At 40.8% G+C, this 27,744-nt stretch overlaps 2 protein-coding genes and 1 long non-coding RNA gene across 3 annotated transcripts; 1 reads left to right on the plus strand and 2 right to left on the minus strand.

Annotated features, from left to right (window-relative positions):
* Positions 1-1,505: 1,505 nt before the first annotated feature.
* On the minus strand, positions 1,506-2,932 carry LOC116936222 (inositol polyphosphate multikinase). Its single transcript, XM_032943388.2, has 6 exons — positions 2,774-2,932; positions 2,546-2,722; positions 2,353-2,477; positions 2,151-2,286; positions 2,066-2,087; positions 1,506-2,006 (listed from the first exon to the last, which is right to left on the minus strand). Exons 1-6 carry the CDS (start codon positions 2,859-2,861, stop codon positions 1,733-1,735), a joined length of 822 nt encoding a protein of 273 aa, XP_032799279.2. The 5' UTR covers positions 2,862-2,932; the 3' UTR covers positions 1,506-1,732.
* Positions 2,933-18,288: 15,356 nt separating this feature from the next.
* On the minus strand, positions 18,289-19,858 carry LOC123475647. Its single transcript, XM_045178639.1, has 5 exons — positions 19,753-19,858; positions 19,199-19,684; positions 18,957-19,127; positions 18,785-18,901; positions 18,289-18,384 (listed from the first exon to the last, which is right to left on the minus strand). Exons 2-5 carry the CDS (start codon positions 19,667-19,669, stop codon positions 18,289-18,291), a joined length of 855 nt encoding a protein of 284 aa, XP_045034574.1. The 5' UTR covers positions 19,670-19,684; positions 19,753-19,858.
* A 2,765-nt stretch (positions 19,859-22,623) lies between these two features.
* On the plus strand, positions 22,624-23,903 carry LOC123475752. The gene is made up of 2 exons (XR_006651053.1): positions 22,624-22,943; positions 23,029-23,903. It is a non-coding gene; the product is annotated as an uncharacterized LOC123475752 (long non-coding RNA).
* Positions 23,904-27,744: the final 3,841 nt, after the last annotated feature.

The following is a 27,744-nucleotide window of genomic DNA, read 5'->3' on the forward strand; positions in this document are numbered from 1 at the left end:
ACACACACACACACACAAACAGTGTTCTTCTCTCTCGCTCTCCCTTTCTTCAGGTGCAAACCAAGAATATACCTCCATCCGCCAGGTCAACGCACCTTTCTCTATCTCACAAACTCGTCCCCTGATACTGGATCATCATGGAGAGAGACGATGTTTTCATTGCAACCGACAAGGTCGTGTGCAGCATTTATATGTGATGCCTCAGCCGTTAGCTTTTATGCTTCTTTTGGCGACTTAGCAGAAAGACCCAACATGTCAACTACAACTACGCTGTGATTCAGAAGAACACTGTTATCCCTGGCTGAAAGATGACGTGATTTTTAAATAATTATGAATTTTCAAGGTTTCATTCTGTTTTTGTTTTTTTCTGTTTTTTTTGGTTTTTTTTGTAATGCAATGTACTATTTGCATTATCGATTGCTAAGAGAATTTTTGAAATGAACAGCAAATCCGATGAGGCGAAATCTTTGACAAAGTCAAAGCAGTAACTGGAAAGCCTGTAGAGTGAGCAAGCTGGCCAGTGACATGAAGAAAGAAATATTTGACCTTGGGAAAGTCAAACCGATCAAGTAACATAAAAGCAAAACAAAAAGCGAGGTCAACATGCGCTCTTATTTTGTTTTGGACTACGGTACGACGACCACTTACTAGAATTCCTTCATTTGCATAAAACGAAGCGTATTTTGTGAGACGTGACAGTTGGAATAAATTTCAATATCAATATCGGTGCCCCAAATTATTGCTATGAAAAACCATAAGAATTTGGATGTGGGACAAATCGTAAAGAACGTATAATTCGAAAAATCGTTGCTAAACAGTAAAAAAAAATTCAATGCTGAACGAGTTTCAAGGTTACAGATTTAAGGTGCGTTGGTGTCTACTTTTACTTATCAATCGAATAAGCGCAGCTTTATTTGTCCTTGCAATCTTGCAGGAAAATCATATCTAACTAATCATATCTAAAAACGATAATTTCGTAATTTTATCCAGAATTCAGCATTTTGTAATAAAATATTACTACTTTACAAGCGCAATGCATGGACCAGAGCTCAGTTCAGGATACGGAGGTACGCGGGTCAATGACTTTCAATTCAAGTTTTCCCGTTCAAGGTGTGGCATCGTCTTCCTTCGTCGTTCCAAGCAAGACGTAAGCAATTTAGGGGTTAACAAACTAACCAGTTAAAATAAGAAACTTATACTGCGCCGTGACTACCAAAAAAGAATATCGGAAAATACAAGGGCCTGATTTGTACGGCTGGCTATTACAAAACCGAGTTCGGAATTTTGATGGCTCCGTCGCAGATAAATTATTCCATTTTTAAATGATTTGCTCAAGAACGTCAGCATTCCGGTATGTTTTTCTGTTGGCTTATTGCAAACATTTTCGTTGAAGGACTTGAAGCATAGTACATTTTCTGAAAACAACTGTTTCGTGGCAGATGTCTTTCTTCAAATGGAAAGTATAATACACCAACAATTTTGAATACTTCAAATTAATGCAATAATATGATTTCAAATTGTACTTTTGTTACTTAATTTTTGCATACATTTTATTCCTTAAATTCTTACTATTGCTGAATGGTTGCGTAAAACTGCAAAGCAAAAAAAAAAAGCAATTTTTAATTCGAAGATGTGCATGACTTATTCGTATTAGCAATTGATGGCAGAACGTCTTCCGTTAGATACGTGACATGCATTGCACTTCTCATATATTACATGAATGAATTGAAAATTATTGAATTGAACTGATTATTTGAATTAACTTGCAAAGACCTTCCAAGTAATTTGAATCGCGGGAGTTGTGAGCTGGGTAGACATGAGCGAAATCGATCATGCGAATACGTACGTTCAAAACATTGCTTCGTTCTTTTAACAAATCTGCGTCATATACAAGAAGCAAAGATGTGGCGTAGAACAAAAAGTGGCGTTGCTCTTCGAACCACACACGAACTGTATTCAATTGTCGCAGAATCTCTGCTAGTAAACGCTTTTCCACAATTTGTGTACTGTAATATAAAAACGTTTGCACTTAACAAAACTGAGATGGATTGCATTTCACTGTTACCTGTTGAAGTATAGCCGAAGAGCTTATAATGAAATCAACAAAATTTAGATTTTTTAAAATAGCACATTTAGACTTAACAAGTTACCATCTCTTACGGTGTCACTGTTTAAGCTACGACCATAGTGTTTGTCCAATTTTAGCACTTGGTCTGATGCCACATCATAGATACTCATGCCAGGTATACAGAATGCAAGTGGTTGTTTTGTACCACTGTATTTCATCTACTGATCCAAATAAAATATCATCATAAGGAAAATAAAAGGATTGAATACATGCAGAACTGTTACATTTTCTGTAAATTGCTTCTCTGGAGACGAATGAGGATCCCATGTCTGGCGCCCAATTTTGATATCTGCAATGCATGGTTTCAACATACCTGCAGCAATGTCTTCCATTTTAATGTAGTAATGAACTGGAGGGGTACAAAAAAAAACTATATATTGCAGGAAACACATGTAACTTTAATATAAATTGTTTTACCAGCTGTATCAGAAACAAATTGATGTAAACCAAAAAAATGAGGAACAAGACATTTAAGTTTTGATAGTGTTGGATGAGAAGATTGGAATACTTGCTCATAAAACTCAATTTCTGTTTTTCCCCTTTGATTGTTTTGGACTGGTTTCATAACATACCCATCAATATGCTTTAACATACCTAATAAGAAAAATAAATAAAAATAAAATAAAAACTTATTTAATTCCATACCAGTGTAAAGGTTTCCTTTTTCATGCCTATGTCCTGCAATTTGATGTTGTAATGGAACAGCTTGGTCAGGTAACTCAGTGACAGACATAATCACGAAGTATGGACATCATGGTATAGGAGTTATATCATGGTATAAGAGCTTAAGGGTAGGAACACTCCTCTCGGATTCCCCTATACCTGAAGTGTCGTCGTTTTCAGGAATGTAGTTGGCGCTGCTAAACAACGTAGTCGAGATTGTTAGGGAGGTATAGGAAAAAAACATGTTTTTCGATTTTTTTTTTAGTTGTAATGTTTTCATAGCTACCAAAATTTTTATTCCTATAGAAAATAGCTTTATATGTATTGTTCATTTTTCAGAAATGAATTAAAATTAATAGGTAAAAAGTTATGAATTTTGAAAAATCGCTACTTTTACCAACGGGGTTTTGAACATTTTTGGCGCGTATATAAGGGAAGCTTGGTTGGGCAATTTCCCCCCAAAGCCCGGCGGGCTTTGGGGGAAAATTGGGCGGGCTTTGGGCGGGCTTGGGCGGGCTTTGGGGGGAAATTGCCCCCCATAAGCCCGGCGGGCTTTGAAAAGAAGCGAATTTTCAAAATTCATAACTTTTTACAAATTAATTTTAATTCATTTCTGAAAAATTAACAGTACATATAAAGCTATTTTCTATAGGAATAAAAATTTTGGTAGCTATGAAAACATTACAACTAAAAAAAAAAATCGAAAAACATGTTTTTTTCCTATACCTCCCTAACAATCTCGACTACGTTGTTTAGCAGCGCCAACTACATTCCTGAAAACGACGACACTTTTCAGGGATAGGAGTGTTCCTACCATTAAGCTCTTATACCATGGTTATATGGTACGCGTTTCCCAGAGCCAGAGTCAGTGCTGCCACGCCAAAAAACCCGGAATCCCCTGGAACCATGTAAAAAATCCCAATTTTCCCACATTTTCCGATTAAAAACCCAAGGAAATCCTACCTTTTTCATTTATAAAATCCCACGTTTCCCGCCTGTTTTTTTGAAATCCCACCTATTTTCCCAAAATTTTATTTCAAAATATAAGTCTCTGACTCAGGGTTAAATTGTATTTTATTTATCGAGCGTTAAACTGTCTTGGTGAAACAAATGGCATAGAGGATATATAGGACATGGCACATGGGAGGGAAATTTCGCATCATATAAAACTAGTAAAAGGTCTATTGCACAAAACTTACAATGACTTAGAATCTGGAATGGTGGCATTGGATTTTACTTTAATAACGGCCTGGACTAATTCGTCGGTGATATTGACTTCATCAGCACTCTTATCATGAGCTTTTAACCAAGACTTTATTCTCATTAGACTAACTACGGTATCATCATCTATACTAGTTCTTTTGTCCGTTTTAGTATTGTTAAGTTCACTGAATTTTCTTTCTGCAATTACGTTACTAACGATTAAACTAAAAAGCATTGAAACGCAAACGCACAAGTTAGCGAAAGTGGCCTCGTGATTTGCAAAAACTTTTTGCCAATATTCTTCCGCAGGCAAGCGAAAAACTGCGGACTCAGTTAGAACCCCGAAAGCAGACGTAGGGAGTAGGGCATGAGCATTCCATTCTTTTTCAGTTTTTAAACGATCACAGAACTTATTTAAAACCGTAAATCTTTCAAATAATGCACTCAGTGTTCATGTTGCAATGTTGTCTTCAGTTAAGGATATTGCTTCATCATTTCTTGTAACGTAACAGTTTTGTGAAACTGTATCGACAATGGCAATGACTTCTTGTGTATCACTTGAACTGTTGACTTCAATGTTTAATGGTTGTTGTGCTGTTGAACTGTTGTTAACGACTTGATTCTTTTTAGTTTTGGAGAACATCTAAAGAAAATAGAAGAAAAAGATTCAAAATTTTGTCTTGAAAAAGTTACGAATAGTCTATCTTTTGGCATAATGATTTACTTACAGGGTGCATAGGTTTAGGTTGACTGTTACTCCCTTTGCAAACATTTTGTTTACTCACTTCACATTCTTTACTGGTTGGTTTATTGGCCATTGTTTACATTACTTTCAAATTGAAACACAAAAAACTGTCGTCTGCACACTGAAGCACTGCGCAAGTGCGCAGTCATTTGGCAAGGTTGCCCAATAGCCAATAATATTTTTATTACTATTACTCAATAAGACAATAACACTTTTTATCACTAACTGGCCATTTGGCCAAACCCCAAAATAATTTATCTAATTATCTTCTACTTCTAAATCCCACCTTTTTTCAAAAATCCCAATCCCAGCCCATCCCACATTTCCACTTTTGGAAATCAAAAATCCCAGAAAGTGGGAACTTCCCACCAAAGTGGCAGCACTGGCCAGAGTACAGTGCCGGTCCAGTTATAGAACCGGCTTGTGCGCGGTTCTATAACTGAAGGGTTCTATAACCAAGCACCCGATCTTAGTGTCACCTATCGTCGGTTCTTTCATACCTCAAACTTTGATGGTCAAAGAATGTAAGGGCACATAGCAGAGTGGTAATGCTGTTCGCTATGGATCTAGAGTCCCGTGTTCGAACCGCTGCTATGACTAACTTAAAAAAATTTTTAATATATGTGTAATATAGTCTATGGCTATGAATGGTGAGATACTAGTGTATCTTCATTGGTGGGGGACCATCCACAGAGGAAGTGGTTAGATGAACTAGAAAAACTGTTGTCATCCCAGAAGGAAAAAGAAATCAGAGTTGGTAGAAGGACTGGAATGGAACAAGGTGCTAGAAGATAAGAATGAATAAAGGAAACTATTGTATTCTATTGTATTTGGTATGAATAACTTTACAGCCTATTATTATTGTATTTGGTATGAATAACTTTAACGCCTATTATTATTAGTTGGGTCATTGAACCGATGTACAACATTGCCTAAAAAGATAAAACCCATTACAGTAATATTTTTTTGCATGTTTTAAAAGGCAAAACCCATTCATTCCCGCCATAGAAAATCGATATAGTTCATAATACGGCCAACGGTGGCGCTGAAACACGGCAAAGAAAAATCGGTTCGATAACCGAGCCGGTTCCATAGCTAGGCGGTTCTATAACTGGACCGGCACTGTAATAGAATCAGTGCTTCCACCAACTCCATCTCGTTCAGGGACCTGAACGCTGTCAGGAAAAACATGACGACAACTCCTGATAGGGTTCAGGTCCCTGGCCTCAATTTGCAGCAAGAGATAGGCAGCTAAATTCGCTATACTAGCGCAACTTGCCTTTCGCATTCAGTTGCAACTCCATCTCGTTCAGGGACCTGAACCCTGTCAGGCAAAAACACAAAACCCCGAGCCGTTATTTTTTTTGTTTTGTGTTTGTTATTATTTATGTTTATTGTTTATTTTTCTTTCTGTTTCCTTTCCGTAATACAATGCCTTTTAACTTTATAATTTTGTTTTCATTTATTAGAATATTACTTAATTAAGCAACGGTATAATTTCATTAAAATTACTGTAATAATTGTGAATTTCCACTCATGGGCATTCGGGTAGTGGAACCGGATCCAAAACCCGATATCATTACTGTGTACCCTATTTGACTTGTTTTTTGCAATACATCATAGTTTTATTTATTTTCCTTCACTTGCACACCTATTTTAAGTTAAGGCTGGACCATATCTTTTAAAGTGGGTATTTTAAACGAAAGAAAACCGCTTGATAAGCACCTACCCGAGTAATGACCCATCAGCTATTTTTCAGGTAGGTAGGTCGGTGGTAGGTGGGGGTAGTCCTATAAGAGCCTACGTTAAAGTAGGCCCTCTAGTTACACACCCGGCCAGAGTTGCCAAAACAGACGATTCCAATTTTTGTCCCACTTTCGCCCTCTCGAGTACGCGTACCATATAACTCCTATACCATGATGGACATAATCAAGATAACGTTTTACAAATTTTTTTGGTAGGATATATATATTGCGAAGATTATTTAAACATCATTATGCCTCTAATAGCTTTAGCTAGGAATTTCAGCGATATTATAAACGATAAGCTTATGTAAATAAATCGTTATCTTATGTCAAGGCCTACTTAATGCTTAAGGCCTGTAAAGTGTCAACTCGAATACCACCTATGGCGATGACGCTGACGCGTTACCTCTATGGACTACTCTAACTTAAGGACGGGATTCTTTCCCTATCTCGCCTTGTTAAAGGGTGTCGGGTGGGCTATTTTCATAAAAAAATAAAAAAAACATGTTTAAATGCAGCTTTAAAAGGCAATTGTAACCATAAATTTTTTTTCTTTATAAAACGAATCATTTAAGAAGATTTTGTGATTTTAATTTTGGTAGGAGGGAGAATTGGGCGGGCCGCCGGTGTCATCTATCAACCAAAAATCGCAAGTTCTTGCTGATTGACAACTGAACTCGAAATTTTCGGGTGCCATCTATCAACTAAAATCGCATGATCTTGCTGATTGACAACTGAACTTGAAATTGTAGAAAGAAAACAAGCAATGAGTTAGGATTTTTGGCTCCCAGATGGCACCGGCGGCCCACCCAATTTCCCTATTTTCTGATAGAAAATATTTAATATCACTTTAAGGGTTAGTTTTCAATATAGGGACAGTTGATCAGTCAATAATTATTTAAAAAAATTTAATTTAATAAAAAATAAAAAATAATTACATGGGTTTTATAGGAAATGTCGTAGATTCCCGTCCTTAAGTTAGAGTAGTCCAAGGTTATCTCTGGCAAGAACAACTAGGGATCGGCCCCGATTAGCCATAATCGGGTTAACCGCCCCTCCCCAGGAAAAGGCAATCCGGGCTGAATCGGGGTGCCATTTCGTCAGCCAGGGCGGGGCGGGGCAAAAATCGAGACTAACCCGCTTTCCCCGACGCCATTTTCAAAAATGGCGCCTGAATTCAAACTACGAATTTGGGTCGGGTTTTATCGGGGCAACCGAAATGAACTCCCCGATTTTCATCAAAATAATTGATTTCGACTCGATCGATTGATTGCAATCGAAGTTGCATCCCCAATTAGGAACCCCGATACAACCCCGATTGAGATTGGGGTTCAAAAATTATCAACCCGAGCCCAGAGCGCCCCGCCCTGAGCCCCGAATTTCGAAACCCGATTGGCAAAATGCGCCCCGATTAGGGTCGGGGCCGATCCCTTAGAACAACCAAGGCCTACTTAATGCTTAAGGCCTGTAAACTCGAATACCTCCTATGGCGGTGAAGCGTTACCTGGCAACAACTAATCAGAGGAATAACCAGGGTTACGACGACACCATCTGGCGCTCGCTACTGCTACTGCTTCGAAAACCTAAATACAAGATTAATCAAAAACATTGTTTCTTTGTATTTTTAAATTAAGAGTATCTTAGAATCCTTAACTTTTGGTTAAAGAATTCCAGTAAGTGTAAAATATCACCTCTTTGAAAAAGATTTGTGTCCACTAAGTAATATTTTCTTCATTACATTTCACCATTACCATCAAATTTGCATCGGTATCGGTATAGAGTGGTTCGAGGTTGCCATCTTGGATAGGTCTTTCTCCCAGTTTGGTGCAACCTCAAACAAAAAAGCATTGGCAATTTTACTATTTTTGGTGGGAAACGAATGAAAGTGAACAATTTTTGTAATGCGTGTAGTTTACAATGCCTGAACTTTCAATATTTTCAAAAAATCTTGAACCGATCGGTTGTTAGAGCTTTTGTCGTCGTTGAAAATTTATGATCCAAACTGGATTGACGAAAATCTTTGGAAAAAAAATCGTGATGCCATTCCAATTGTTCCGGCAGTGACGTGGCCTAAGCTAATTGACTATTTTCAAAATGAAGAAAGTCGAAATACTGGAGAACCACTGCAAGTTCAAAAAGAACTTATTGCTGCCATGAAGCAGAATCTGGATAACCAATGGTTTAGGGATTTTAGTGGGTTAGAGCTGACAAGCAACACAGTCGTGCTGAAAGCCAAGGTATATTCATCAAACTATTTCTTCGTGTGATGTGAATCACATTTTATATTGTATTTATACATAGGTTACAGCATCACAAACATTAAGTACAACGTATTACTATCCTTGGGTAGCCTGTGCTAAGGATGGCATGGTTCAATTACATCAAGCAAAAATCATAAAAATTATTTGCGACTTAGTTATAGGTGTAAACGTCATAAATCTTATAGAAATGGATAGCTCTTGAAAAGATCTATAAATTCTATAAAATTTGAAACAAAAAAATTTGAAAAAAAAAATTTCAAAATAAGTTTTACTTTTTCATTTTTTCGGTTAGACCGAGTACTGTGGTGAACCATTTAAATCCACCAGCTATCCATTTGAGGATAATAATAATATAATATTGATATATAATAATATTGAGGAGGGTTGCACACTGAAACACACAACGCAGTGACAACATGGTGGCTGATGATTACCGCGCGAATTCCTACAAAGAACTTGATAAGTGTACCGCACACTTATCAAGTACTACACTAATATGTGGGTAAGCCCACTAAAAGAAATATATGCCCGATACCCCACGAAACTACATTTTCACCGGTACACTTAAAGAAGTGTAGTACAGTGGGGTATTCAATTTTTTACCGTGTATATTGTCACGTGGAGATCACGTGACATACGCGTGAGACACACCCCACACTCACCTCCTTCTTGGAAACAAGCAAGGGCGAATGTACGAGTACATTCGACCTTGTTTTGTCTGAATGTTGCGGTAGCATCACAGGACGCTTGCACCTTCTCTAACGCTTCGGGGAAACAAGCAAGGGCGAATGTACTCGAACGTTCGGCCTTGCTTTGTAGTAAATGGTTAAGGGTATCTTCTTCTTTTGTAGAAACAAGCAAGGGCGGATGTACTCGTACAACCAACCTTGCTCAGTAATAAGTCATACGGGTTATTTCGATTGTTCGTAGAGACAGCAAGGGCGAAAGCACTCGATGATTCAACCTTGCTGTTCACCTACCATAAATAGGCGGTGTAGTGTCTCTTGAATGCAATGTTCTTACTTGACGTCTTACCGTGTGGACGTCCTAATACACTCGTGTTACACATCACCCCCAAGTGTAACAAATGGTGGAGATGCAGCATTACTAAGGAGACAAGGCAAGGAAGTTTATCTTATAGTATTATTCATTGTCAGAGGCGAAAATCGTTTAGGGGCTCTACCACAAGCGGTTTAACCAACGGGTTGTGCCAAATCTTAAATTGTTGGATACGGAGCCACGTTTTCGGCTGACAGTGGGGAAGACTATTTGGTTTCTATTAGCTTTCTCTCAAGGAAATCGTTTATTGCTGTGACAAGATTTTGAGGTATTGTAATGCAGAAAGACATTAATCATTTTTTTTTGCCGGAGGTAAATGAGAAAGTCATCGAATCGACGTTGGCCTAGTTGTCCAAGGGATCCGAGCAGACGTTTACACCCTTTGCCTCCATCTACGCGCCCGGTACCGGAACAGCATCTGGAAGAAAAAACTGTTGAGCCGGACAGCACAGAGGACGTAGTGGGAAGTGGGCAGCGGATAATCCAGGCGGAAAAAGGTTGGAGAGTACTGCGAAAGATCTTGAAGAATCTTACGTAGACAAGAGTATTGAGGCAGTTAAAGAAGGTAGCGAAAAAAGTGAAGACGACGAGTTGGAGAGTACTGCGAAAGATCTTGAAGAATCTAACGTAGACAAGAGTATTGACAACGCACACGAAAGTAGCGAAGAAAGCGAAGAAGAGGAAAACGGGGACAGCACTGACGAGGAGCAGTTATTTGCAGATACCGATAGTGATTCAGGTACTGGCATTATGCCTCCTCAGATAAAGTTTTTGAGTCCCAAGGTCTTTAAGGCAACGCCGGAAGATGACGCCTTCGACTGGCTTGAGCGTTACGAGTCAACGGGAGCGTACAATCAATGGGGCGATACGGAGCTAAGGGCGAATTTCAGCATGTATCTGGATGGAGCGGCAAGAAAATGGTACCTGTGCTCCAAACTTCCGACGGAGTGGCGTGATTTACCCATACGACCGGGGGTTGGCCTCAACGCAGCTGATCTTCCGGCAGTAACTGGAGTCAGAACACTGTTTTTGAAAGAATTTCAGCAACAAAACTACAAGCTGTTCCAGGAAACACGCTTGCGGAACCGGGTTCAAGGTATCGAAGAAGCGACAACTAACTACTATTACGATGTTATTGATCTTTGTAGGGTGGTGGATCCAACAATGGCGGAAGCCACCAAAGTCGACTATCTTTTTGGGGGATTACGGCCCTCGTTGGTCGAAAAATTGTACCCGTTACAACCCAAAACAGGCGAAGAATTTTTAGAGGCGGCGAAACGGTTTACTGATGCCAAGCTCTTGGCCAATAGACGAAACTGGCCGGACGCGGTGCTCGGGGTGGCAGCAACCAGAGTGGCGGATGTTCCAATTGATTTCATTCGGACCCTTCCAAAACCAGCTCCAACTGTGGCTGATACGGAACTATGGAAAGTAATTAAAGAACTGCAAGGTGCGGTAGAAAGTTTGAAGATTCAAGCAACTCCACCTCCGAAGAGACCAGGAAACGAGAAGACAGTTACGTGGGGAGAGTCGGAGAGAATCTACAGAAACAATAACGGAGTACTCAAATGTTACTGTTGTAACGGAACGGGGCACATGGCCCGGAATTGTTGGGAAAATCCGCAATCTGCTCGTTTCCGACAACGATCCTACTCAGGTCCTCCTGGCCCACAGAGAGGGCCGTTGGGTCCTCCCGCGCCAATCAACATCGTGTCCCAGCTAGCCGAGACGACTGCAGATTCATCAACACAGGAGGAGATAAAGGAGCAACCTATCCTTAGACTAGATTTCAGCAAGCTGATCAGAGAAGAAGTCACTTGTGGAACACGGCAAGTAATGGCAGTCGTCGACACAGGGGCAGCACTGACAGTTATATCACCGGAGCTGCTACGTGCATCCCAGTTCGTGCTGCGTCCATGGGACGGACCGCGGGTGGTGATGGCTAATGGAGAACAAGCAACGTTGATGGGAGCAGCCACCATTTCGGTCAACCACAAAATGGGAACAGCAACTGGCGAAGCGGTGGTATTTGGGATGGACGGAATTGATTTGATTTTGGGCAATGATTTCCTGAAACAGTATGGCAAAGTACAAATCGATTATCGAGAGCCGAAGGCCTCAATTACTTTTGGAGATCAGCCTCTTGCAGCCATTACATCGCAGCGGACAGATCACCAAACACGGTCGGTTAAATTGATTACCAACGCTGATGTAACAATCCCTTCTTTCTCAGTGGCCAATGTGAGGACAGTAGCGCCAGCTTTACAGGCGGAGAACTTTTGTTTCGAACCATCAGGAAAACTTCTACAAACCAAGGGAGTGTCGGTGGGACACGCGTTACTGGCAGCCAAAGTGGATTTCACCCCGTTGACCAATTTAACGTCGACTAGCGTGTGGATTCCAAAAGGGACGACATTGGGAGTCATCAGTGGCTACGACGGAGAAGTGCTGAGCTGTGGCCTAACGACAAAAGAAGAGAACTCCCCAATGACCAGACCACCAACAAAGGAAGAAGTGAATCAGCGGAGGAGACTCATAGACGACCTCAAAAAACAAGTAAATCATGGCATTCCGAAAGACAAACGTGAAAAAATGTTCCAATTGCTAGAAGAAAATTTGGAATGTTTTGCGGCAAACGCTTCGGAAGTAGGCCGCTGCAACATATCCGAACATAACATTGAAACGGGAGATTCCCCGCCAATCCATCAGGCCCCGTATGCCAGCGCGTGGAAGGCTAGAACCATCGTGAACGAACAAGTAAAAAGTTTGGAAGAGGCGGGAATTATCGAAATTTCGGACAGCTCGTGGTCCGCACCGGTGGTGCTAATCAGAAAGAAGGATGGAACATGGAGATTCTGTGTCGATTACAGAAAGCTGAATTCAGTCACGGTACGGGATGTTTATCCTCTACCAAGAATTGCGGATGTGCTGAGTCGATTGGAAGGAGCAGAATTTTTTTCCATCCTCGACTTACAAGCCGGATATCATCAGATTCCGGTGAGAGACGAGGACCGTCACAAGACTGCCTTTATTACGGCTGATGGGTTGTACCAGTTCAAGGTACTCCCATTTGGCCTATCGAACGGTCCCAGTTCATTCCAGCGGTCCATGGATATTATACTGGCCGGACTTCGATGGACAGCGTGCCTCGTCTACTTGGATGATGTTATAGTGTACTCGTCAACAATCGACCTCCATGTCGAACGACTAAGGTTGGTATTGGAGAGTTTAAAGAAAGCGGGCCTTAAGTTGAAGGTGTCCAAATGTCATTTTGCGGAAACCAGTTTGAAAGTATTAGGTCATGTAGTGGATGCGGATGGTATTCGTCCAGACCCGGACAAATTAGCAGCGGTAAAGGAGTTCCCACCGTGCAACGAAGGAAAGACGGTGGCTCTTAAAGTGAAGAAAGTACAGAGCTATCTTGGCCTGTGCTCTTATTATCGTCCACACATCAAAGATTTTTCTATAATTGCACGCCCGTTAATTTTGTTAACCAAAAAGGATGCAGTGTTTGATTGGGGTCCTGACCAGGAGTCCAGCTTCAACACACTGAAGCAAGCGCTGCTTGCAGCCCCAGTCCTGGCTCATCCGAATTATGACCTACCAATGGAAATCATTCCCGATGCCTGTGGCTACGGCATTGGTGCGGTATTGGCACAACGAGTGGAAGGGCAAGAACATCCGTTGGCCTATGCCAGCCGCCTGTTAAGCAGCTCCGAAATAAACTACAGCATCACCGAGAAAGAATGCCTGGCCTTGGTTTGGGCCTTAAAAAAATTTAAAGGTTATGTATGGGGATGCAAGATCGTGGTAGTTACAGACCACCAGGCGCTGTGTTGGTTGTTAACCAAACGAGATCTCGCTGGACGGCTAGCCCGTTGGAGCTTGTCGATACAGGAGTATGACATCGAAATCCGGTATAGAAGCGGAAAACTCCATGACAACGCAGATTGCCTCTCGCGATGCCCTTTACCCGTGACCGAAGACCAAGAAGAAGATCGCTGTGTGGCCATAGGACTTGTGGGGAGTGGTAGATCGGTCGATTTTGGACCGGAGGAAGAATTCGTTGCGGAGCAGCGTCGGGTCCCGCGGTGGCGTCGTCTGATGGACCAGTTGGAAGCAGGTCGTGCAACGTTAAAAAACTTCTGTCTATTCAATGGGCGACTATGCTTACAGACCATTAAAAACGGTAAACAGTATCGTCGCCTGTGCGTCCCACGTTCCTTTCGGGAACGCGTCGTAAAGGCATACCATGACGACTTGATATCAGGGCATATGGGAGTTCGACGCACCCTAACGAAAATTGCTAATCGATTCTTTTGGGAGCGTTTGGCGATTGATGTTACGAATTATGTGCAATCATGTCCTAATTGCCAGGGTCGAAAAGGAGTGAACAAACGACCAGCCGGTTTCCTGCAGTGTATTCAGGTGGCACGTCCATTTCAAAAGGTGGGAATCGACCTCTTAGGTCCGTTTCCTATGTCCAACACCGGAAATAAGATGATCATCGTTGCTGTTGACTACTTAACGAAGTGGGTGGAACTACGGGCCTTGCCCAACGGAAAGGCGGATATGGTGGCAACATTTTTCGTTGAACAAATTGTGCTGCGTCATGGAGCACCGGAATCCATCATTTCGGATCAAGGGAAATGTTTTATAGCTGAGCTTACCCAAGAAGTCATGAAGAATCTTGGAACCAACCACAAGACAACGTCAAGTTACCATCCACAGGCAAACGGATTGGTTGAGCGAATGAATCACACCTTGGCGGCTATGCTCTCAATGTATGTCAGCGCGGACCATAGAGACTGGGACGAGGCATTACCTTACGTGTGTTTTGCTTACAACACGGCGCGGCAGGAATCTACGGGATATTCACCATTTTTTTGCTTTACGGGCGTGAACCAATGTTACCTATTGATTTGGAATTAGGTGCGGATGCCAACCCTCGGCTGGTTACGTCGGGAACGGCTCCGGATTATGCAACCCAGGTTGTGACCGAATTGGCGAAGGCTCGAGCATTGGTGCACACGCGATTGGGAGTCGCCCAGGACAACCAGCGACGAGAGTATGACAGTCGCCACAGAGAGCTTCAATTTCAAGTAGGAGATCAAGTCCTGGTGTACAAACCCTTTCGAAAAGTAAAACGAGCAGAAAAATTGCTTCATCGCTGGCAAGGACCGTTCAAAGTGATCCGACAGACAACTCCCGTGAACTACGAAGTGAAGTTAAGTTCCGGATCAAGAAAATCGGAGATTGTGCACGTCGTAAAAATGAAACTTTTTCACGACTTGGTCGAACGAGGTCCAAATTTGAATACGGAATCCACAGAGGCGACACGTGAGACACCTCTACCAAACGCCCCTCAACCACCTGTGAGGATTCATCGGGAGACGGGTACGGATAATGGAAACCACGGTGAGAGGGCTGCAGTTTTATCCGACAACAGCGTCCATCCAGTACCGTCATCTGGGGGAGTTCGTCAGCCAGAGACAGCAAGCAGGCCGGCCCGCCCCCCACAAGGATACAGCCGGCTCGTCGAGCTGGTCGACCGAATCGTTACCTCGCTTTGTTGCTGCCTTACACAATTTGTGTATTGGCCTTTCTCGGGTCAGTCAAGGTAGATGCGTTGCTTGTCCGAGACACCGTGATTTTCAATGAAAAGCCGGGTGTCGCGTTCGGAGAATCATTTTGGACAGTCATAACAGACCTCGATATACGACCGGCAGAGGCAGTGGTTCAGACATTGAAAGTGAGGCTGAAGGAGTACGCGGACATGGCCGTTAAATGCCGTAAAACAGGAAATCAACAAGGTGCATCGGCGGCCAAAAAACTTGATGTCAAGTGTCATTGGTTTGAACGTGAATTAAATCAATCCGAACATCGACTAGCAACTTTTCGGGACGCCATTGGTTCTCCTTCCAAACAACGTCGAGCGGTGATCGATGGCGGCGGATCAGCGTTAAAGTGGCTGTTCGGAGTAGCCACCCAGGCTGATCTCGCTGGATTGAATAAGAAGATCACCGGCCTTACACACCGGGAAAATGAAATAGTCCATTTGATGGACCAGCAGGCAACTGTAGTGAACGAATCACTTTGGGAGATCCGGACAAATACCAAGTTGATCCAGGAGTTGGAAGGGCAAACGGCGGAACTAACAAAGAATTACAAAAATTTGCTTGGACGAATGGCAGAGCGTCAAGCTTACATGATCGAGTATTTCGATTTTTTCATCAATCTAGACACAGCATTCGAGTCGATGGAAGCGAGCCTGCAGTGGCTTCGAGACTTGGCAGACGCTCTTGACGAAGGGTTGGCCTTCTTGGCAAACGGCCGATTAGCGCCTCAGATATTTCCACCTGCTCAAATGGCTTCGGTGTTGAAAGCAGTTAATCGACAACTACCCTTGGGTTGGGCAGTATCGAGTGAAGAATTATGGGTGACCTATCGTGAAGCTATGGTGACGGTGGCAGCGGTGGAGGGACGTTTTCGTCTCTTTATCAAAATTCCGATCTACGATCACGCACAGCAGTATACCCTGTTTGAAATTTTCAGTTTACCACGAGCAACAGACAATGGCACCCATGGAGTGGCGATCGGGGACCTACCGAATTTCCTGGCCGTTTCCACAGATTTGGAGACTTTTATTGAACTTTCGACTGCCGACGTTCGGGGTTGCAAACAATTGGAACGATTAATTTGTAATTTTCATACAGGTTTAGGAAAACGGGGAGCACGGAAATCCTGTGCGATTTCGTTATTCACCAATGACGCCAACCGTAAGCTAACGCAATGCAGACAACAATTTAAAGAATGGAAAGGATCCGAAGTAGCTTATCTTGGAGAGAATCGCTGGGTGTTCTCAGCCGTTACAGCTCATGAGGTGGTGTTCTCATGTCCGATCGGTAGCAGCCAAGGGCCCCCGCAATCACTGTTGCTGCCTCCGTTTGGGATTTTTGATGTCCCTCCTGGATGTACGGCTCGAACGGAAGACTGGGTCTTCCCCGCCAGTTTAGACGGACGATTGGAGGCCTCGTTAGATCCTCTGGTGGCACCCACGCTGGCCACAGTGGGGTTTAATGTAACAACGTTCAAATCGGTCGCCATCATTGAGCTCCCGAAGGCGAATGCCACATCAATTAATTTCATCAGCGACCTACTGCGCCGAAACGACGGCGCTCGTGCGTCGTCTGAAATGACAGGATTCCAGATTCAAGAGTTAATGAAGAAGACGACCGAAGAATTTCAGCTGTCGGAGCCAAGATATCCGTTTGAACTTCTGATCATGTTACTATTACTAGTGGTGGCAACAACTTATCTCAGTTACCAAACTGTTTGGCTGAGAGGCCGTATGAGGGCCCACGAACAATTAGATGTTCAAGACGATCACTTCCTACCGCACCTCGAACAGGTGGCGGAGGTTTGACACGACATTTCCTTTGTTTTTTTTTAATGCTTCTTTTGGGGTGTTCGTTTGGAATTTTTTGTTTTAGGGATTTTTTGTTTGTTCTTTATTTTGGTGTGTTGGGTTTTCTGATTTAGGGTTTTAATACTTTTTGGGGGTTACCGTTCTGGGGGTTTTATTTTTATCAAGCAGTCGGGGGCGACCGCCTTCACGAGGGGGGATCTGTCACGTGGAGATCACGTGACATACGCGTGAGACACACCCCACACTCACCTCCTTCTTGGAAACAAGCAAGGGCGAATGTACGAGTACATTCGACCTTGTTTTGTCTGAATGTTGCGGTAGCATCACAGGACGCTTGCACCTTCTCTAACGCTTCGGGGAAACAAGCAAGGGCGAATGTACTCGAACGTTCGGCCTTGCTTTGTAGTAAATGGTTAAGGGTATCTTCTTCTTTTGTAGAAACAAGCAAGGGCGGATGTACTCGTACAACCAACCTTGCTCAGTAATAAGTCATACGGGTTATTTCGATTGTTCGTAGAGACAGCAAGGGCGAAAGCACTCGATGATTCAACCTTGCTGTTCACCTACCATAAATAGGCGGTGTAGTGTCTCTTGAATGCAATGTTCTTACTTGACGTCTTACCGTGTGGACGTCCTAATACACTCGTGTTACACATCACCCCCAAGTGTAACAATATGTAAAGCAGTTTTGTTGACTCACACACAGTCAAAAATGGAAACCCCACTTAAGCCCACTTTAAAGTGGGGAAAATGAAAGTATACACTTATTGAGGTAGACGCCCACTATCTAGTGTATATATACACTTAGGCGTACACTTTTTAAAAAGTGTAGCAGCCCACTTAGGCCGAAGGTGGGCATTGGTTTATATTAGGTGTACCTACGTGTGGTACACTAATTAGTGTACAACCAGGTGGATTTATAGGGGTAGATGAATGAAATAAACAAAATTTTGATTTAAATGAAAAAGCAGGTGATGCTGTCATTTATTCATGAAGGCTGGATTTGGTATGCAGTAAACGAAGGTGAAAAACAAGCGGTTTATCAAAGAATGAATTTAACTTTGCTGCTGTTGTTCGAGGGACTGCGGAATTGTTGCTGCTGCAACATTGTCGAGGAAGTTTGCAAATGATTGATTGCAAGCGCTGATATTCTTCCCAATTTGAAAAACAAATTGTTCGAAAAAAAGAAAAAATTGGTCAAGATATTGAGGATATTCCAATCGGAAAATGAAAAAAGATGCAAATAGCACATGAAAGGCATGAGCACAGTTACTACCAACTGTAATGGCAGTTTTTTCTATGACGAGAAAGAATGATAAAGGATGTTCCAGGGTTCCAGAGACGATCAAGAATGGCTGTTTATGATAGATTTCGTCTTTTTATTCCACAATAGAAGATATACTAGCATTTTCCTGGAAAAAAGAAATGACATTCAGTCAGGTCGATAAAAGTAAAAAATAAGAAAACAGAAATTATTTTGACGAAGTAAAAAAGGCGACCCAGTTTTGATGAAAAATCAGCCTTCTTAATCCTGGATACACTGGGCATTACTTTCAAACATTTTTTCCTTTCCGCTAATCCAACCAAAGCGTTCTGGAACCGTCCGAAGAAACGCGTTTCCAAGCAGAAGTGTGCGTCCTTATATTTTCGATAAAAATCGTGCAATATCTAACAAAAAATAGATTATAGTAAAACAATTACGTAATTTAACTGTATGAATTACCAAAGATCCGTTTTCAAAATCCACGTAACGTGGATATTCTTCGAAAATTTGAGAAGCGGACGTTAAGGTTACAGAAATTTGCTGCTCCCGGTAATCAAATGTACTCTCCATATACTCATGGATCTTGGCTTTATTTGTGATAGAAGGCCCATGTACTTTCAACCAAGAAACCTACAGCAATAGTTTTCAATAAAACTTTAGAGATTTATCCGAAAACAAAAGAAACAAGAAAACATAGTTACCATCGATACCATGACAGACTCATAAAAAACCACATTTGCCCCTTTTAAGAGAATTTCTCCCTTCTTAACTTTAGTTTTGGTCTTTTTTTCTGTGGATGTGTTCAGTGTAGAACTAGTTTGAGAGGATATTTTTCTCTTCCGAATTCCCTTGCTCCTTCGCATTTCTTTTAATTTATTTTCTATGAATCCTCCTGCTTTGGGGTAAAAGTAGATGTCGTGATTCATAGTGACTTTGCCCTGGGCATCGGTCACCTTTGTTTCTAGACAAGGAAAACTTTTCACTATTGCTTCAGCCCAAAGCAGCTTCGTCGATGTCAAAGAAAAATATTGTAATGGATCCGTTTTCACAATGTGGTCACACAGAATTTGAATAATTGTTATTCTTTCTTCACTCGTGATGAATTCCTCATCTCTTCCCAGATATTCACTTATTATAAGTCTTCCTGCAGGACACTTTCTTAAAACTTCCATCACGTTGAGTTCAACCTGCTTTAAAAAATTGCAATAGTAATATAAGCTTCTCATAAGAAAAATATATTTGACATCTAACTTACGCTTTCATCTGATGTTGTTTCCGGAAGTACATTTGCAACTGTCGATTCCAATTCACTTTCCTGGCCACTGCAAACATTTGTGCCCACCGTCAACGTTGAGGCAGGATGTTCTGACTTCTGAATGTGTTGATGGGTTATTATTGAGTTGAATTTTTAAACTTTCTAAAAAGTTGCGAAACTTTGATGCTGGACCTATTTTAAACCCCATATTAAGCACATCAGCATTATTAAGTAGTAAAAGAGCTTCTCCGTCTATCTCGTTGCCTATAAAAAAATATAAAAATACAGTAATATTTCTTGTTATTGCCATAGGGTTGCCAAAATTAAGGATTGAATTTTTCTTACCTTTCAAAATGCTAGTTATACTTTCACCAAATCCTTGTTTTTTTAAGTTTTCTTCCACTTCGAGAACAGTCCATAACTAAATTTTTTCTGGATTACAATCCATGCTGTGTCATACATTGGTTCCCTGCCAATAAAATTTTCTTTTGGTTTCAGACTGATTCCTTTTTTTTAAAATTCTCACGTACTAAGATGGAATGAAACAGGATATTAAATAAAGTTACGAGGACAAACATAAGATTTGGAATCATTAGAAAAATTTAACAGTAAATCAAGAGGTTCGTTCCTTAAGCACTCTACAATGTTCATTCAATACAATGGTTTTGTCCAAGGTCTGATTTTCAACTACAAAGGCGTGATAGTGGGCATCAAACTCGACTGTTCTTAAGACGGACATAACTATGAAAATAGTTTCATACTGAACAAAAATTTTTTTTATTTTTCCGAATTTAGGCAACCCACTAGATGTTTCAAACCTTTTTTTAATGACCAAAATCCCCCCGTGGTGGTATTTCCATCCTTCGCGCACAACCCAGTTAGGACTTGAGATTTCTACTTCAGGATTTAACACTGAATCAAAATTTAAATCAGGATATTTTTGAGCAATTTCAGTAAAACAACATATTTTACTGCGACCAAATACGGGCTTGGTGGAAATCAATTTATCCTCAATAAAATTCAAACAGTGAAGGCGTTGATCATGAACAGCCATTGATTTGCAAATATTAATGTAATTACCAATAAACTGTGCCCTACGTTTGATAATGGAAAGCCTCGAAGCGCATACACAAATAACGAGTTGGTGGACCATGCAACCGAATTATATCGGGGTAATCAATAAGGTGGTGCATTTTGTTTATGGGTTGGACGTTGGGGAATAATAAATTGAATTTTTCAAACAACACAAATATAAAGTCCTTTAAAATATATATGTGGGCAAGCGTAATGGCTGGAGCAAAAACAATATCCATAATTTGAAGAAAGAGTAAAACAAATTGGTAATGAGGATCATTGTTTGCAATCCTATCACCAAACAGTAAAGGAAAATGTCTCATGAGACACAAACTTTGGGCTGCGCGCTGTTTAATGTTATAGTTACCCTTAGCACGCAAAATTGCATCAGAAAACTTCGCGCTCGGTTTGTTTTCCGAATTGTAACTACCGTAATGGAAAAATGAAATTCTTTTGTTTATAAAATCGGCCGTCAACCCATATTCACGTTTGTTGACTAACCACTCTCAAAGACATAATTTTAAGAAAAAAGGAATAATCCCTTCTGCAAAATCGTGCATATAATCTAAAATATGGTTTTCGCCAATGTGAAAAAATCGGCTTTCGTTTAACAGGCATGGACCCTTTACACCAGTGCTGGAGTCTCCGTTGGGATATTCTTCAGGGCAGTGTAACACACGTTGGACTCCATCATCAATAGATTGTATAGTTCAAAAAACAATAGAATCTGTGGTCGCATGATTACAAATGGCGCTTCTTTCAATATTGCAAAGGCGACAGAGTTTAGTTGCGGATGGGCTCATAAAACCGCCAATTTCATGAGCGCCTTTTGTGTCTGCGCCCAAAGTGGCAATTGTTCCATGTACACGGAAGTTAGACCTACTTGGTATGTCTAGCAGCATGCAACCCTCGGACTCCAAAATCGTTATCTCCTTCATAAATTCTTTGATAACAATTCCAAACCCGTATTTTTTCGAATGCTGATTTTTTACAATTGCAAAAGGATGGATGTTTTTTAAACTAGAATTTAGAAGTGGAGGTAAGTTCAAAATAACGAAGCAAAAATTACCAATTTCATGCTTTTTCACTTTGGTGCCCAACGGGTTAACTAAGTCTACGTCATCATAAAAAATTTGTAACCGAACCGCATAAGGGTATCGCTTAAAAAACTCATGAGTGGAATAATGGGAGCTATCACGATGAGATCGGATAAAGCCATCAGTCGACCTCTTTTCAGAGAAAAATGCACTAAAAAATTCCTCATTGGAAAATAAAGTGGTCAGTGTTGATCGTAAGCTGATGTACTGAAAAGTGTGCAGCACTTGCCTTGACAAACATATCCCGTTCTTGTTCCTCAAATGCTGTTCTTGACTACCGAAAAAGATTTCTTTGGGAAAAGAAAATTGAAAGTGATCTGAAATAAATTTTTTACGTTGATGTGAAGTTGACAAATTCTGTAAGGAAACAATTATTTCTTGTATGGTGTGAATCTCGTGGTCATTTAAGGCGCTAATCAACGAACGTAGTAAAAAATTTATGGCTGTTTCCCTTACATTGAAAATAGCCGACAGTTTCAGCATTATTTTGGTGATAGCAACATCAATACCGTTTTCTCGAATAGAGCATGCACTGCCATCAGGTAATTCATTTCCAACGAAATAGTTTGCACTGTGATTAATTTCTTGTGCTACATTTGTATCACTTTCTACCATAACCAGTGCTGCCACTTTGGTGGGAAGTTCCCACTTTCTGGGATTTTTGATTTCCAAAAGTGGAAATGTGGGATGGGCTGGGATTGGGATTTTTGAAAAAAGGTGGGATTTAGAAGTAGAAGATAATTAGATAAATTATTTTGGGGTTTGGCCAAATGGCCAGTTAGTGATAAAAAGTGTTATTGTCTTATTGAGTAATAGTAATAAAAATATTATTGGCTATTGGGCAACCTTGCCAAATGACTGCGCACTTGCGCAGTGCTTCAGTGTGCAGACGACAGTTTTTTGTGTTTCAATTTGAAAGTAATGTAAACAATGGCCAATAAACCAACCAGTAAAGAATGTGAAGTGAGTAAACAAAATGTTTGCAAAGGGAGTAACAGTCAACCTAAACCTATGCACCCTGTAAGTAAATCATTATGCCAAAAGATAGACTATTCGTAACTTTTTCAAGACAAAATTTTGAATCTTTTTCTTCTATTTTCTTTAGATGTTCTCCAAAACTAAAAAGAATCAAGTCGTTAACAACAGTTCAACAGCACAACAACCATTAAACATTGAAGTCAACAGTTCAAGTGATACACAAGAAGTCATTGCCATTGTCGATACAGTTTCACAAAACTGTTACGTTACAAGAAATGATGAAGCAATATCCTTAACTGAAGACAACATTGCAACATGAACACTGAGTGCATTATTTGAAAGATTTACGGTTTTAAATAAGTTCTGTGATCGTTTAAAAACTGAAAAAGAATGGAATGCTCATGCCCTACTCCCTACGTCTGCTTTCGGGGTTCTAACTGAGTCCGCAGTTTTTCGCTTGCCTGCGGAAGAATATTGGCAAAAAGTTTTTGCAAATCACGAGGCCACTTTCGCTAACTTGTGCGTTTGCGTTTCAATGCTTTTTAGTTTAATCGTTAGTAACGTAATTGCAGAAAGAAAATTCAGTGAACTTAACAATACTAAAACGGACAAAAGAACTAGTATAGATGATGATACCGTAGTTAGTCTAATGAGAATAAAGTCTTGGTTAAAAGCTCATGATAAGAGTGCTGATGAAGTCAATATCACCGACGAATTAGTCCAGGCCGTTATTAAAGTAAAATCCAATGCCACCATTCCATATTCTAAGTCATTGTAAGTTTTGTGCAATAGACCTTTTACTAGTTTTATATGATGCGAAATTTCCCTCCCATGTGCCATGTCCTATATATCCTCTATGCCATTTGTTTCACCAAGACAGTTTAACGCTCGATAAATAAAATACAATTTAACCCTGAGTCAGAGACTTATATTTTGAAATAAAATTTTGGGAAAATAGGTGGGATTTCAAAAAAACAGGCGGGAAACGTGGGATTTTATAAATGAAAAAGGTAGGATTTCCTTGGGATTTTTAATCGGAAAATGTGGGAAAATTGGGATTTTTTACATGGTTCCAGGGGATTCCGGGTTTTTTGGCGTGGCAGCACTGACCATAACTGAATTTTCGATTACCTCCCGAGTAACGATATTTTTTTCACAAATCTTTAAATGATACGCAAAGTTAGCAAATGACGCAATTTTAAGCTGGCATCCATTTTGTCCACAAACTAAATTATTTCTTTCTTTACCTGCTGTTTTAAAACCATGTTGAATCCTAAAGTGTCTACTTAATTCTGTGTAAGGGCCAGGGATAATCTTTTCACATTTAAAACACGAGAAGTCACTACGTCGCTTCTCCACACTTGACATGGCACTATGGCACTGCCAGAAACCAAGAACCAAAAATTTGTTACAACACTCTGCCCTCAAACTGAAACGCCACGCTCTTTAGCTTACACGATCAACGAAAAAAAAACACTAAAAAAGCACTTACTACAGTTAAGGATCGTTGCATTCGACGCTGATAACCGCGGATAAAACACAGCAGGTAATGACCTGTCTGGACCTTCAACGACGATGTAACTGGCAATGGCGATCAGAACTGCAACTTTGAACACACCCACACTGTTGTGGCCACTGTCTGTCTTTTTTTTTAGCAATATTGCACAGAAGAAGTGAGTCATTCGACCTTGAAGGCGTTTCACCTTAGGGCGCAGATAAGGGTTGATACAATAGGGGTGGGGAGAAAGAATTGCCAATGGCTGTAAGGCCAGCATTGTTCAGAGATATGGTATACACTTGTCATTGAGTACCGGAATTAGTGTACTTCAGCACTTTTGGCAAGTTTTGCGCTGGACCACTTAACTCACACTTACGAGTTATACACTTACTAGTTGTATTAAAAGTGGGCAATTTTTTAAACTGTGCAGCCAACTCTGCCATTTTTTTTGAAGTTTTTTTCCCGATTCATAGCAGTTTTGTTGACTCGCAAACGACTCTGCCAATCTTTATTCACATTATTTTTTTTACAATGGATAGCAGTTTTGTTGGCCACAGGTAACTCTTACCTTATATAATTTTTTATATCAATGCAATAATTGTGTTGATTACCAACATACAATTCCAAATTACTTTGACGATACACGACCAACGTCGCTAATAATTCAAAAAAAAAAAAAAGAAAAAAACTAAATAAAAAAAATGAATGTTGTCAGATCTTAAATTTTCAAGTAAGATGATTGTGACTATCGTTCGTCGATGCTCTTGAGATCAAGAACGTTACCGTTAAAAGTCTAAATTTTTTTTTCTCTTCTCCCTTCTTTTCCCTTAAAAATTTTGCATCAACAGTGTTATAATTAGGCCTCAGCAGCGTTCTGTCGGAGTAACATTGCCAATGCCCAGATAAGCAAATAAAGCAGTCTTATTTTTTTCAATTAATCAGAGTAGGCAACAAAATGTCTATTTAAGAGGGTTTCGCGAATCTTTTAATTACAAACGTTAAATAAGACATCAAACATTTTTAGCAGAAAAGGAAGTATAAAACTAAGATAAAAAGACGGTCATCCGACGGCCATTTTTTAGTGGAATGTCAGATTTCCCTAAAAAAAAACTAGGTACAACAGCATTTTTAAAAAAGATTGGGAAAACAGTTTTGAATACATTATCTCCTAAACAATTTAGGCGAACACCAAAAGAAAAAGAAATAAAACCATAGGAGGCAGACAATAGCGAATCGGAAGACTATCAATCAGACAGTTCGGAAACAGAATACGAAACCGACGAAGAAGTGCCAGGAAAAGACGAACAACCAACAGACGACACACGTTGGGAAAATTCCAAAGGGAAAGCATTAAGGCGAACACCTCCCCCTACTGAGAGACTTAACACGTACTTTACGCAGCTATCTGAGGTCGAAGAAGATCTGCCTAAAATAGACGAGGAAGATAAAAAGAAAACAGAATGAAATATACCGAAAAGAAAGACACGTAATGACATATTAAGGGACAGCCACCAACTCGGTGGAGTAGTCGTAACAAACACCAAGCCCAGGTGCATCAAGAAGTAGAGAGTAGGCAGACTCTAAAATCTTCAGAAATCAACGAGACAAAACTGATGGAAGAAGAAGATTAAACAACGGAAGAAGAAGACAAAAGCGGGGATCCTAGAGATAGTGAAGACGAAGAAGAAGATAACGATAATCTAACGTCAACAGAGAAGGACAAACCAGTCCGCCGAATAGGGAAAGAAAAGTGTGTAAAAGAAAGAGAAATAAAAGAGAGAGGCAGGCCGGTAGCCCCCAGCTATCCCAAACAGTTAAACCAATCCATCAAGACCGGGAAGAAACCTTTAGGAGGGAAAATACCGAAAATGGATTATCAAAGCCACTAATACGATCACATGTATTGTTGCATGAAAGCGAGAGGGGCTTCGAAGGAAGAAGCGCATACGGGCGCTAAAACAGCAGCAAAACATGTAATGGAAGCGATGAACGAAATTAAGGAAGAGCTGAAAAAAGAAACAATAGAAAAATCTTACCAGATAGAAACAAGTCAAAGCTATTATTTGAGCCAAAAGCTATCGGTAAATCAACCACAACAGACGGTTTCCCTCCTTGCTCGAGTGCCAGCCTTTAATGGATTAAGTTCGACAAAATTTTAGGACTCGATCAAACATTTTAAGCAGTAATTAATACTTCAGAGTTTGAAGAGGGCAGGAAAATAAAGTTGCTATGCTCTAAACTTTTTGGTTCAGTGACCGACTGCGTAACGACTTTTCAGTTACGCTATCCAAAAGAGGCGAAGGAGTTCTCAAAAATAAAACAATGTCTACAAGAACGGTACTGTAACGAAGGCCTACAAATACATTTAAATATGATACCCACATTCTTATTATATTATCTTTACTCTCCCTAGGCATATAATTATGTCTACATTTTTCTCTCTCGCATTTACTCTTCTTTTGCATATTATTCGGATATTGTAATCCGCATAGTAACCATTTGTCATAGACATCTTAGCGTTGACCCAATTGAACATCTGCTGTCTGACTCAACCGTGCGACGCACATCACGCCACTAAACAAACATCCGTGATTGGTCACACGTGTGATGCATATCACGCCATTAAATAAACCTCCGTTTGATTGGTCACCCGCGCTACGCCGATCAAGCTATTAAACAAACACCTTCTGATTGGCTGCACGCGCGACATAGCGACGCATCAACAGCATCACGCCACTTTGACGAGATGCGAGGTTTCATGGTGAACCCAAAATCTAAGAAAGATCAGACAACTAGCAGCTCGCTAAACGTTCAGTTGCCTTCAACAACACTAGTTCGATGCCTGACTTGCCTTAGGGTTTTCTCTTACAAGTGTTTCTCCGCCTATCAGTTTCCCTAAGTGCCTATCTGAGTGTATTTCCAATCGTATCCACCTATTCAACAAAATCAAGAACAATCACGACAAGATATTCCAGACCAGGGCGAGCAAGCTTCCGTCCCTAATACTTGCGATCAAGAGCCTTAAGGAGAGAGAAGCGGATTTCCAGTCGAACGACCCGAAGGTTCAGACCCAGATAATTCGGCTGATACAGGACATCCGACTGACGAAGCTATATCAAGACTACCAGAACCCATCGACGGTGTGGAAGGAGCCAACGATCCTGCTGAAGTACTTGACGTCGATCCTAGAGGTGAGACTCAGTGCACAGTCGAAGAAGACGACAGCAACGGAACGACAGACGTCCGAGCTGAAAGCGATTTTCACGTCTTATGCGAGACAGTTCTTGACCTTCCTGCTGGGACAGTTTTGTTTTGACACAGCATAACAGACTTGCAGAAACACAA

This window comes from Daphnia magna, linkage group LG9 (assembly GCF_020631705.1).
Source record: "Daphnia magna isolate NIES linkage group LG9, ASM2063170v1.1, whole genome shotgun sequence".
Lineage (NCBI taxonomy): Eukaryota > Metazoa > Arthropoda > Branchiopoda > Diplostraca > Daphniidae > Daphnia > Daphnia magna.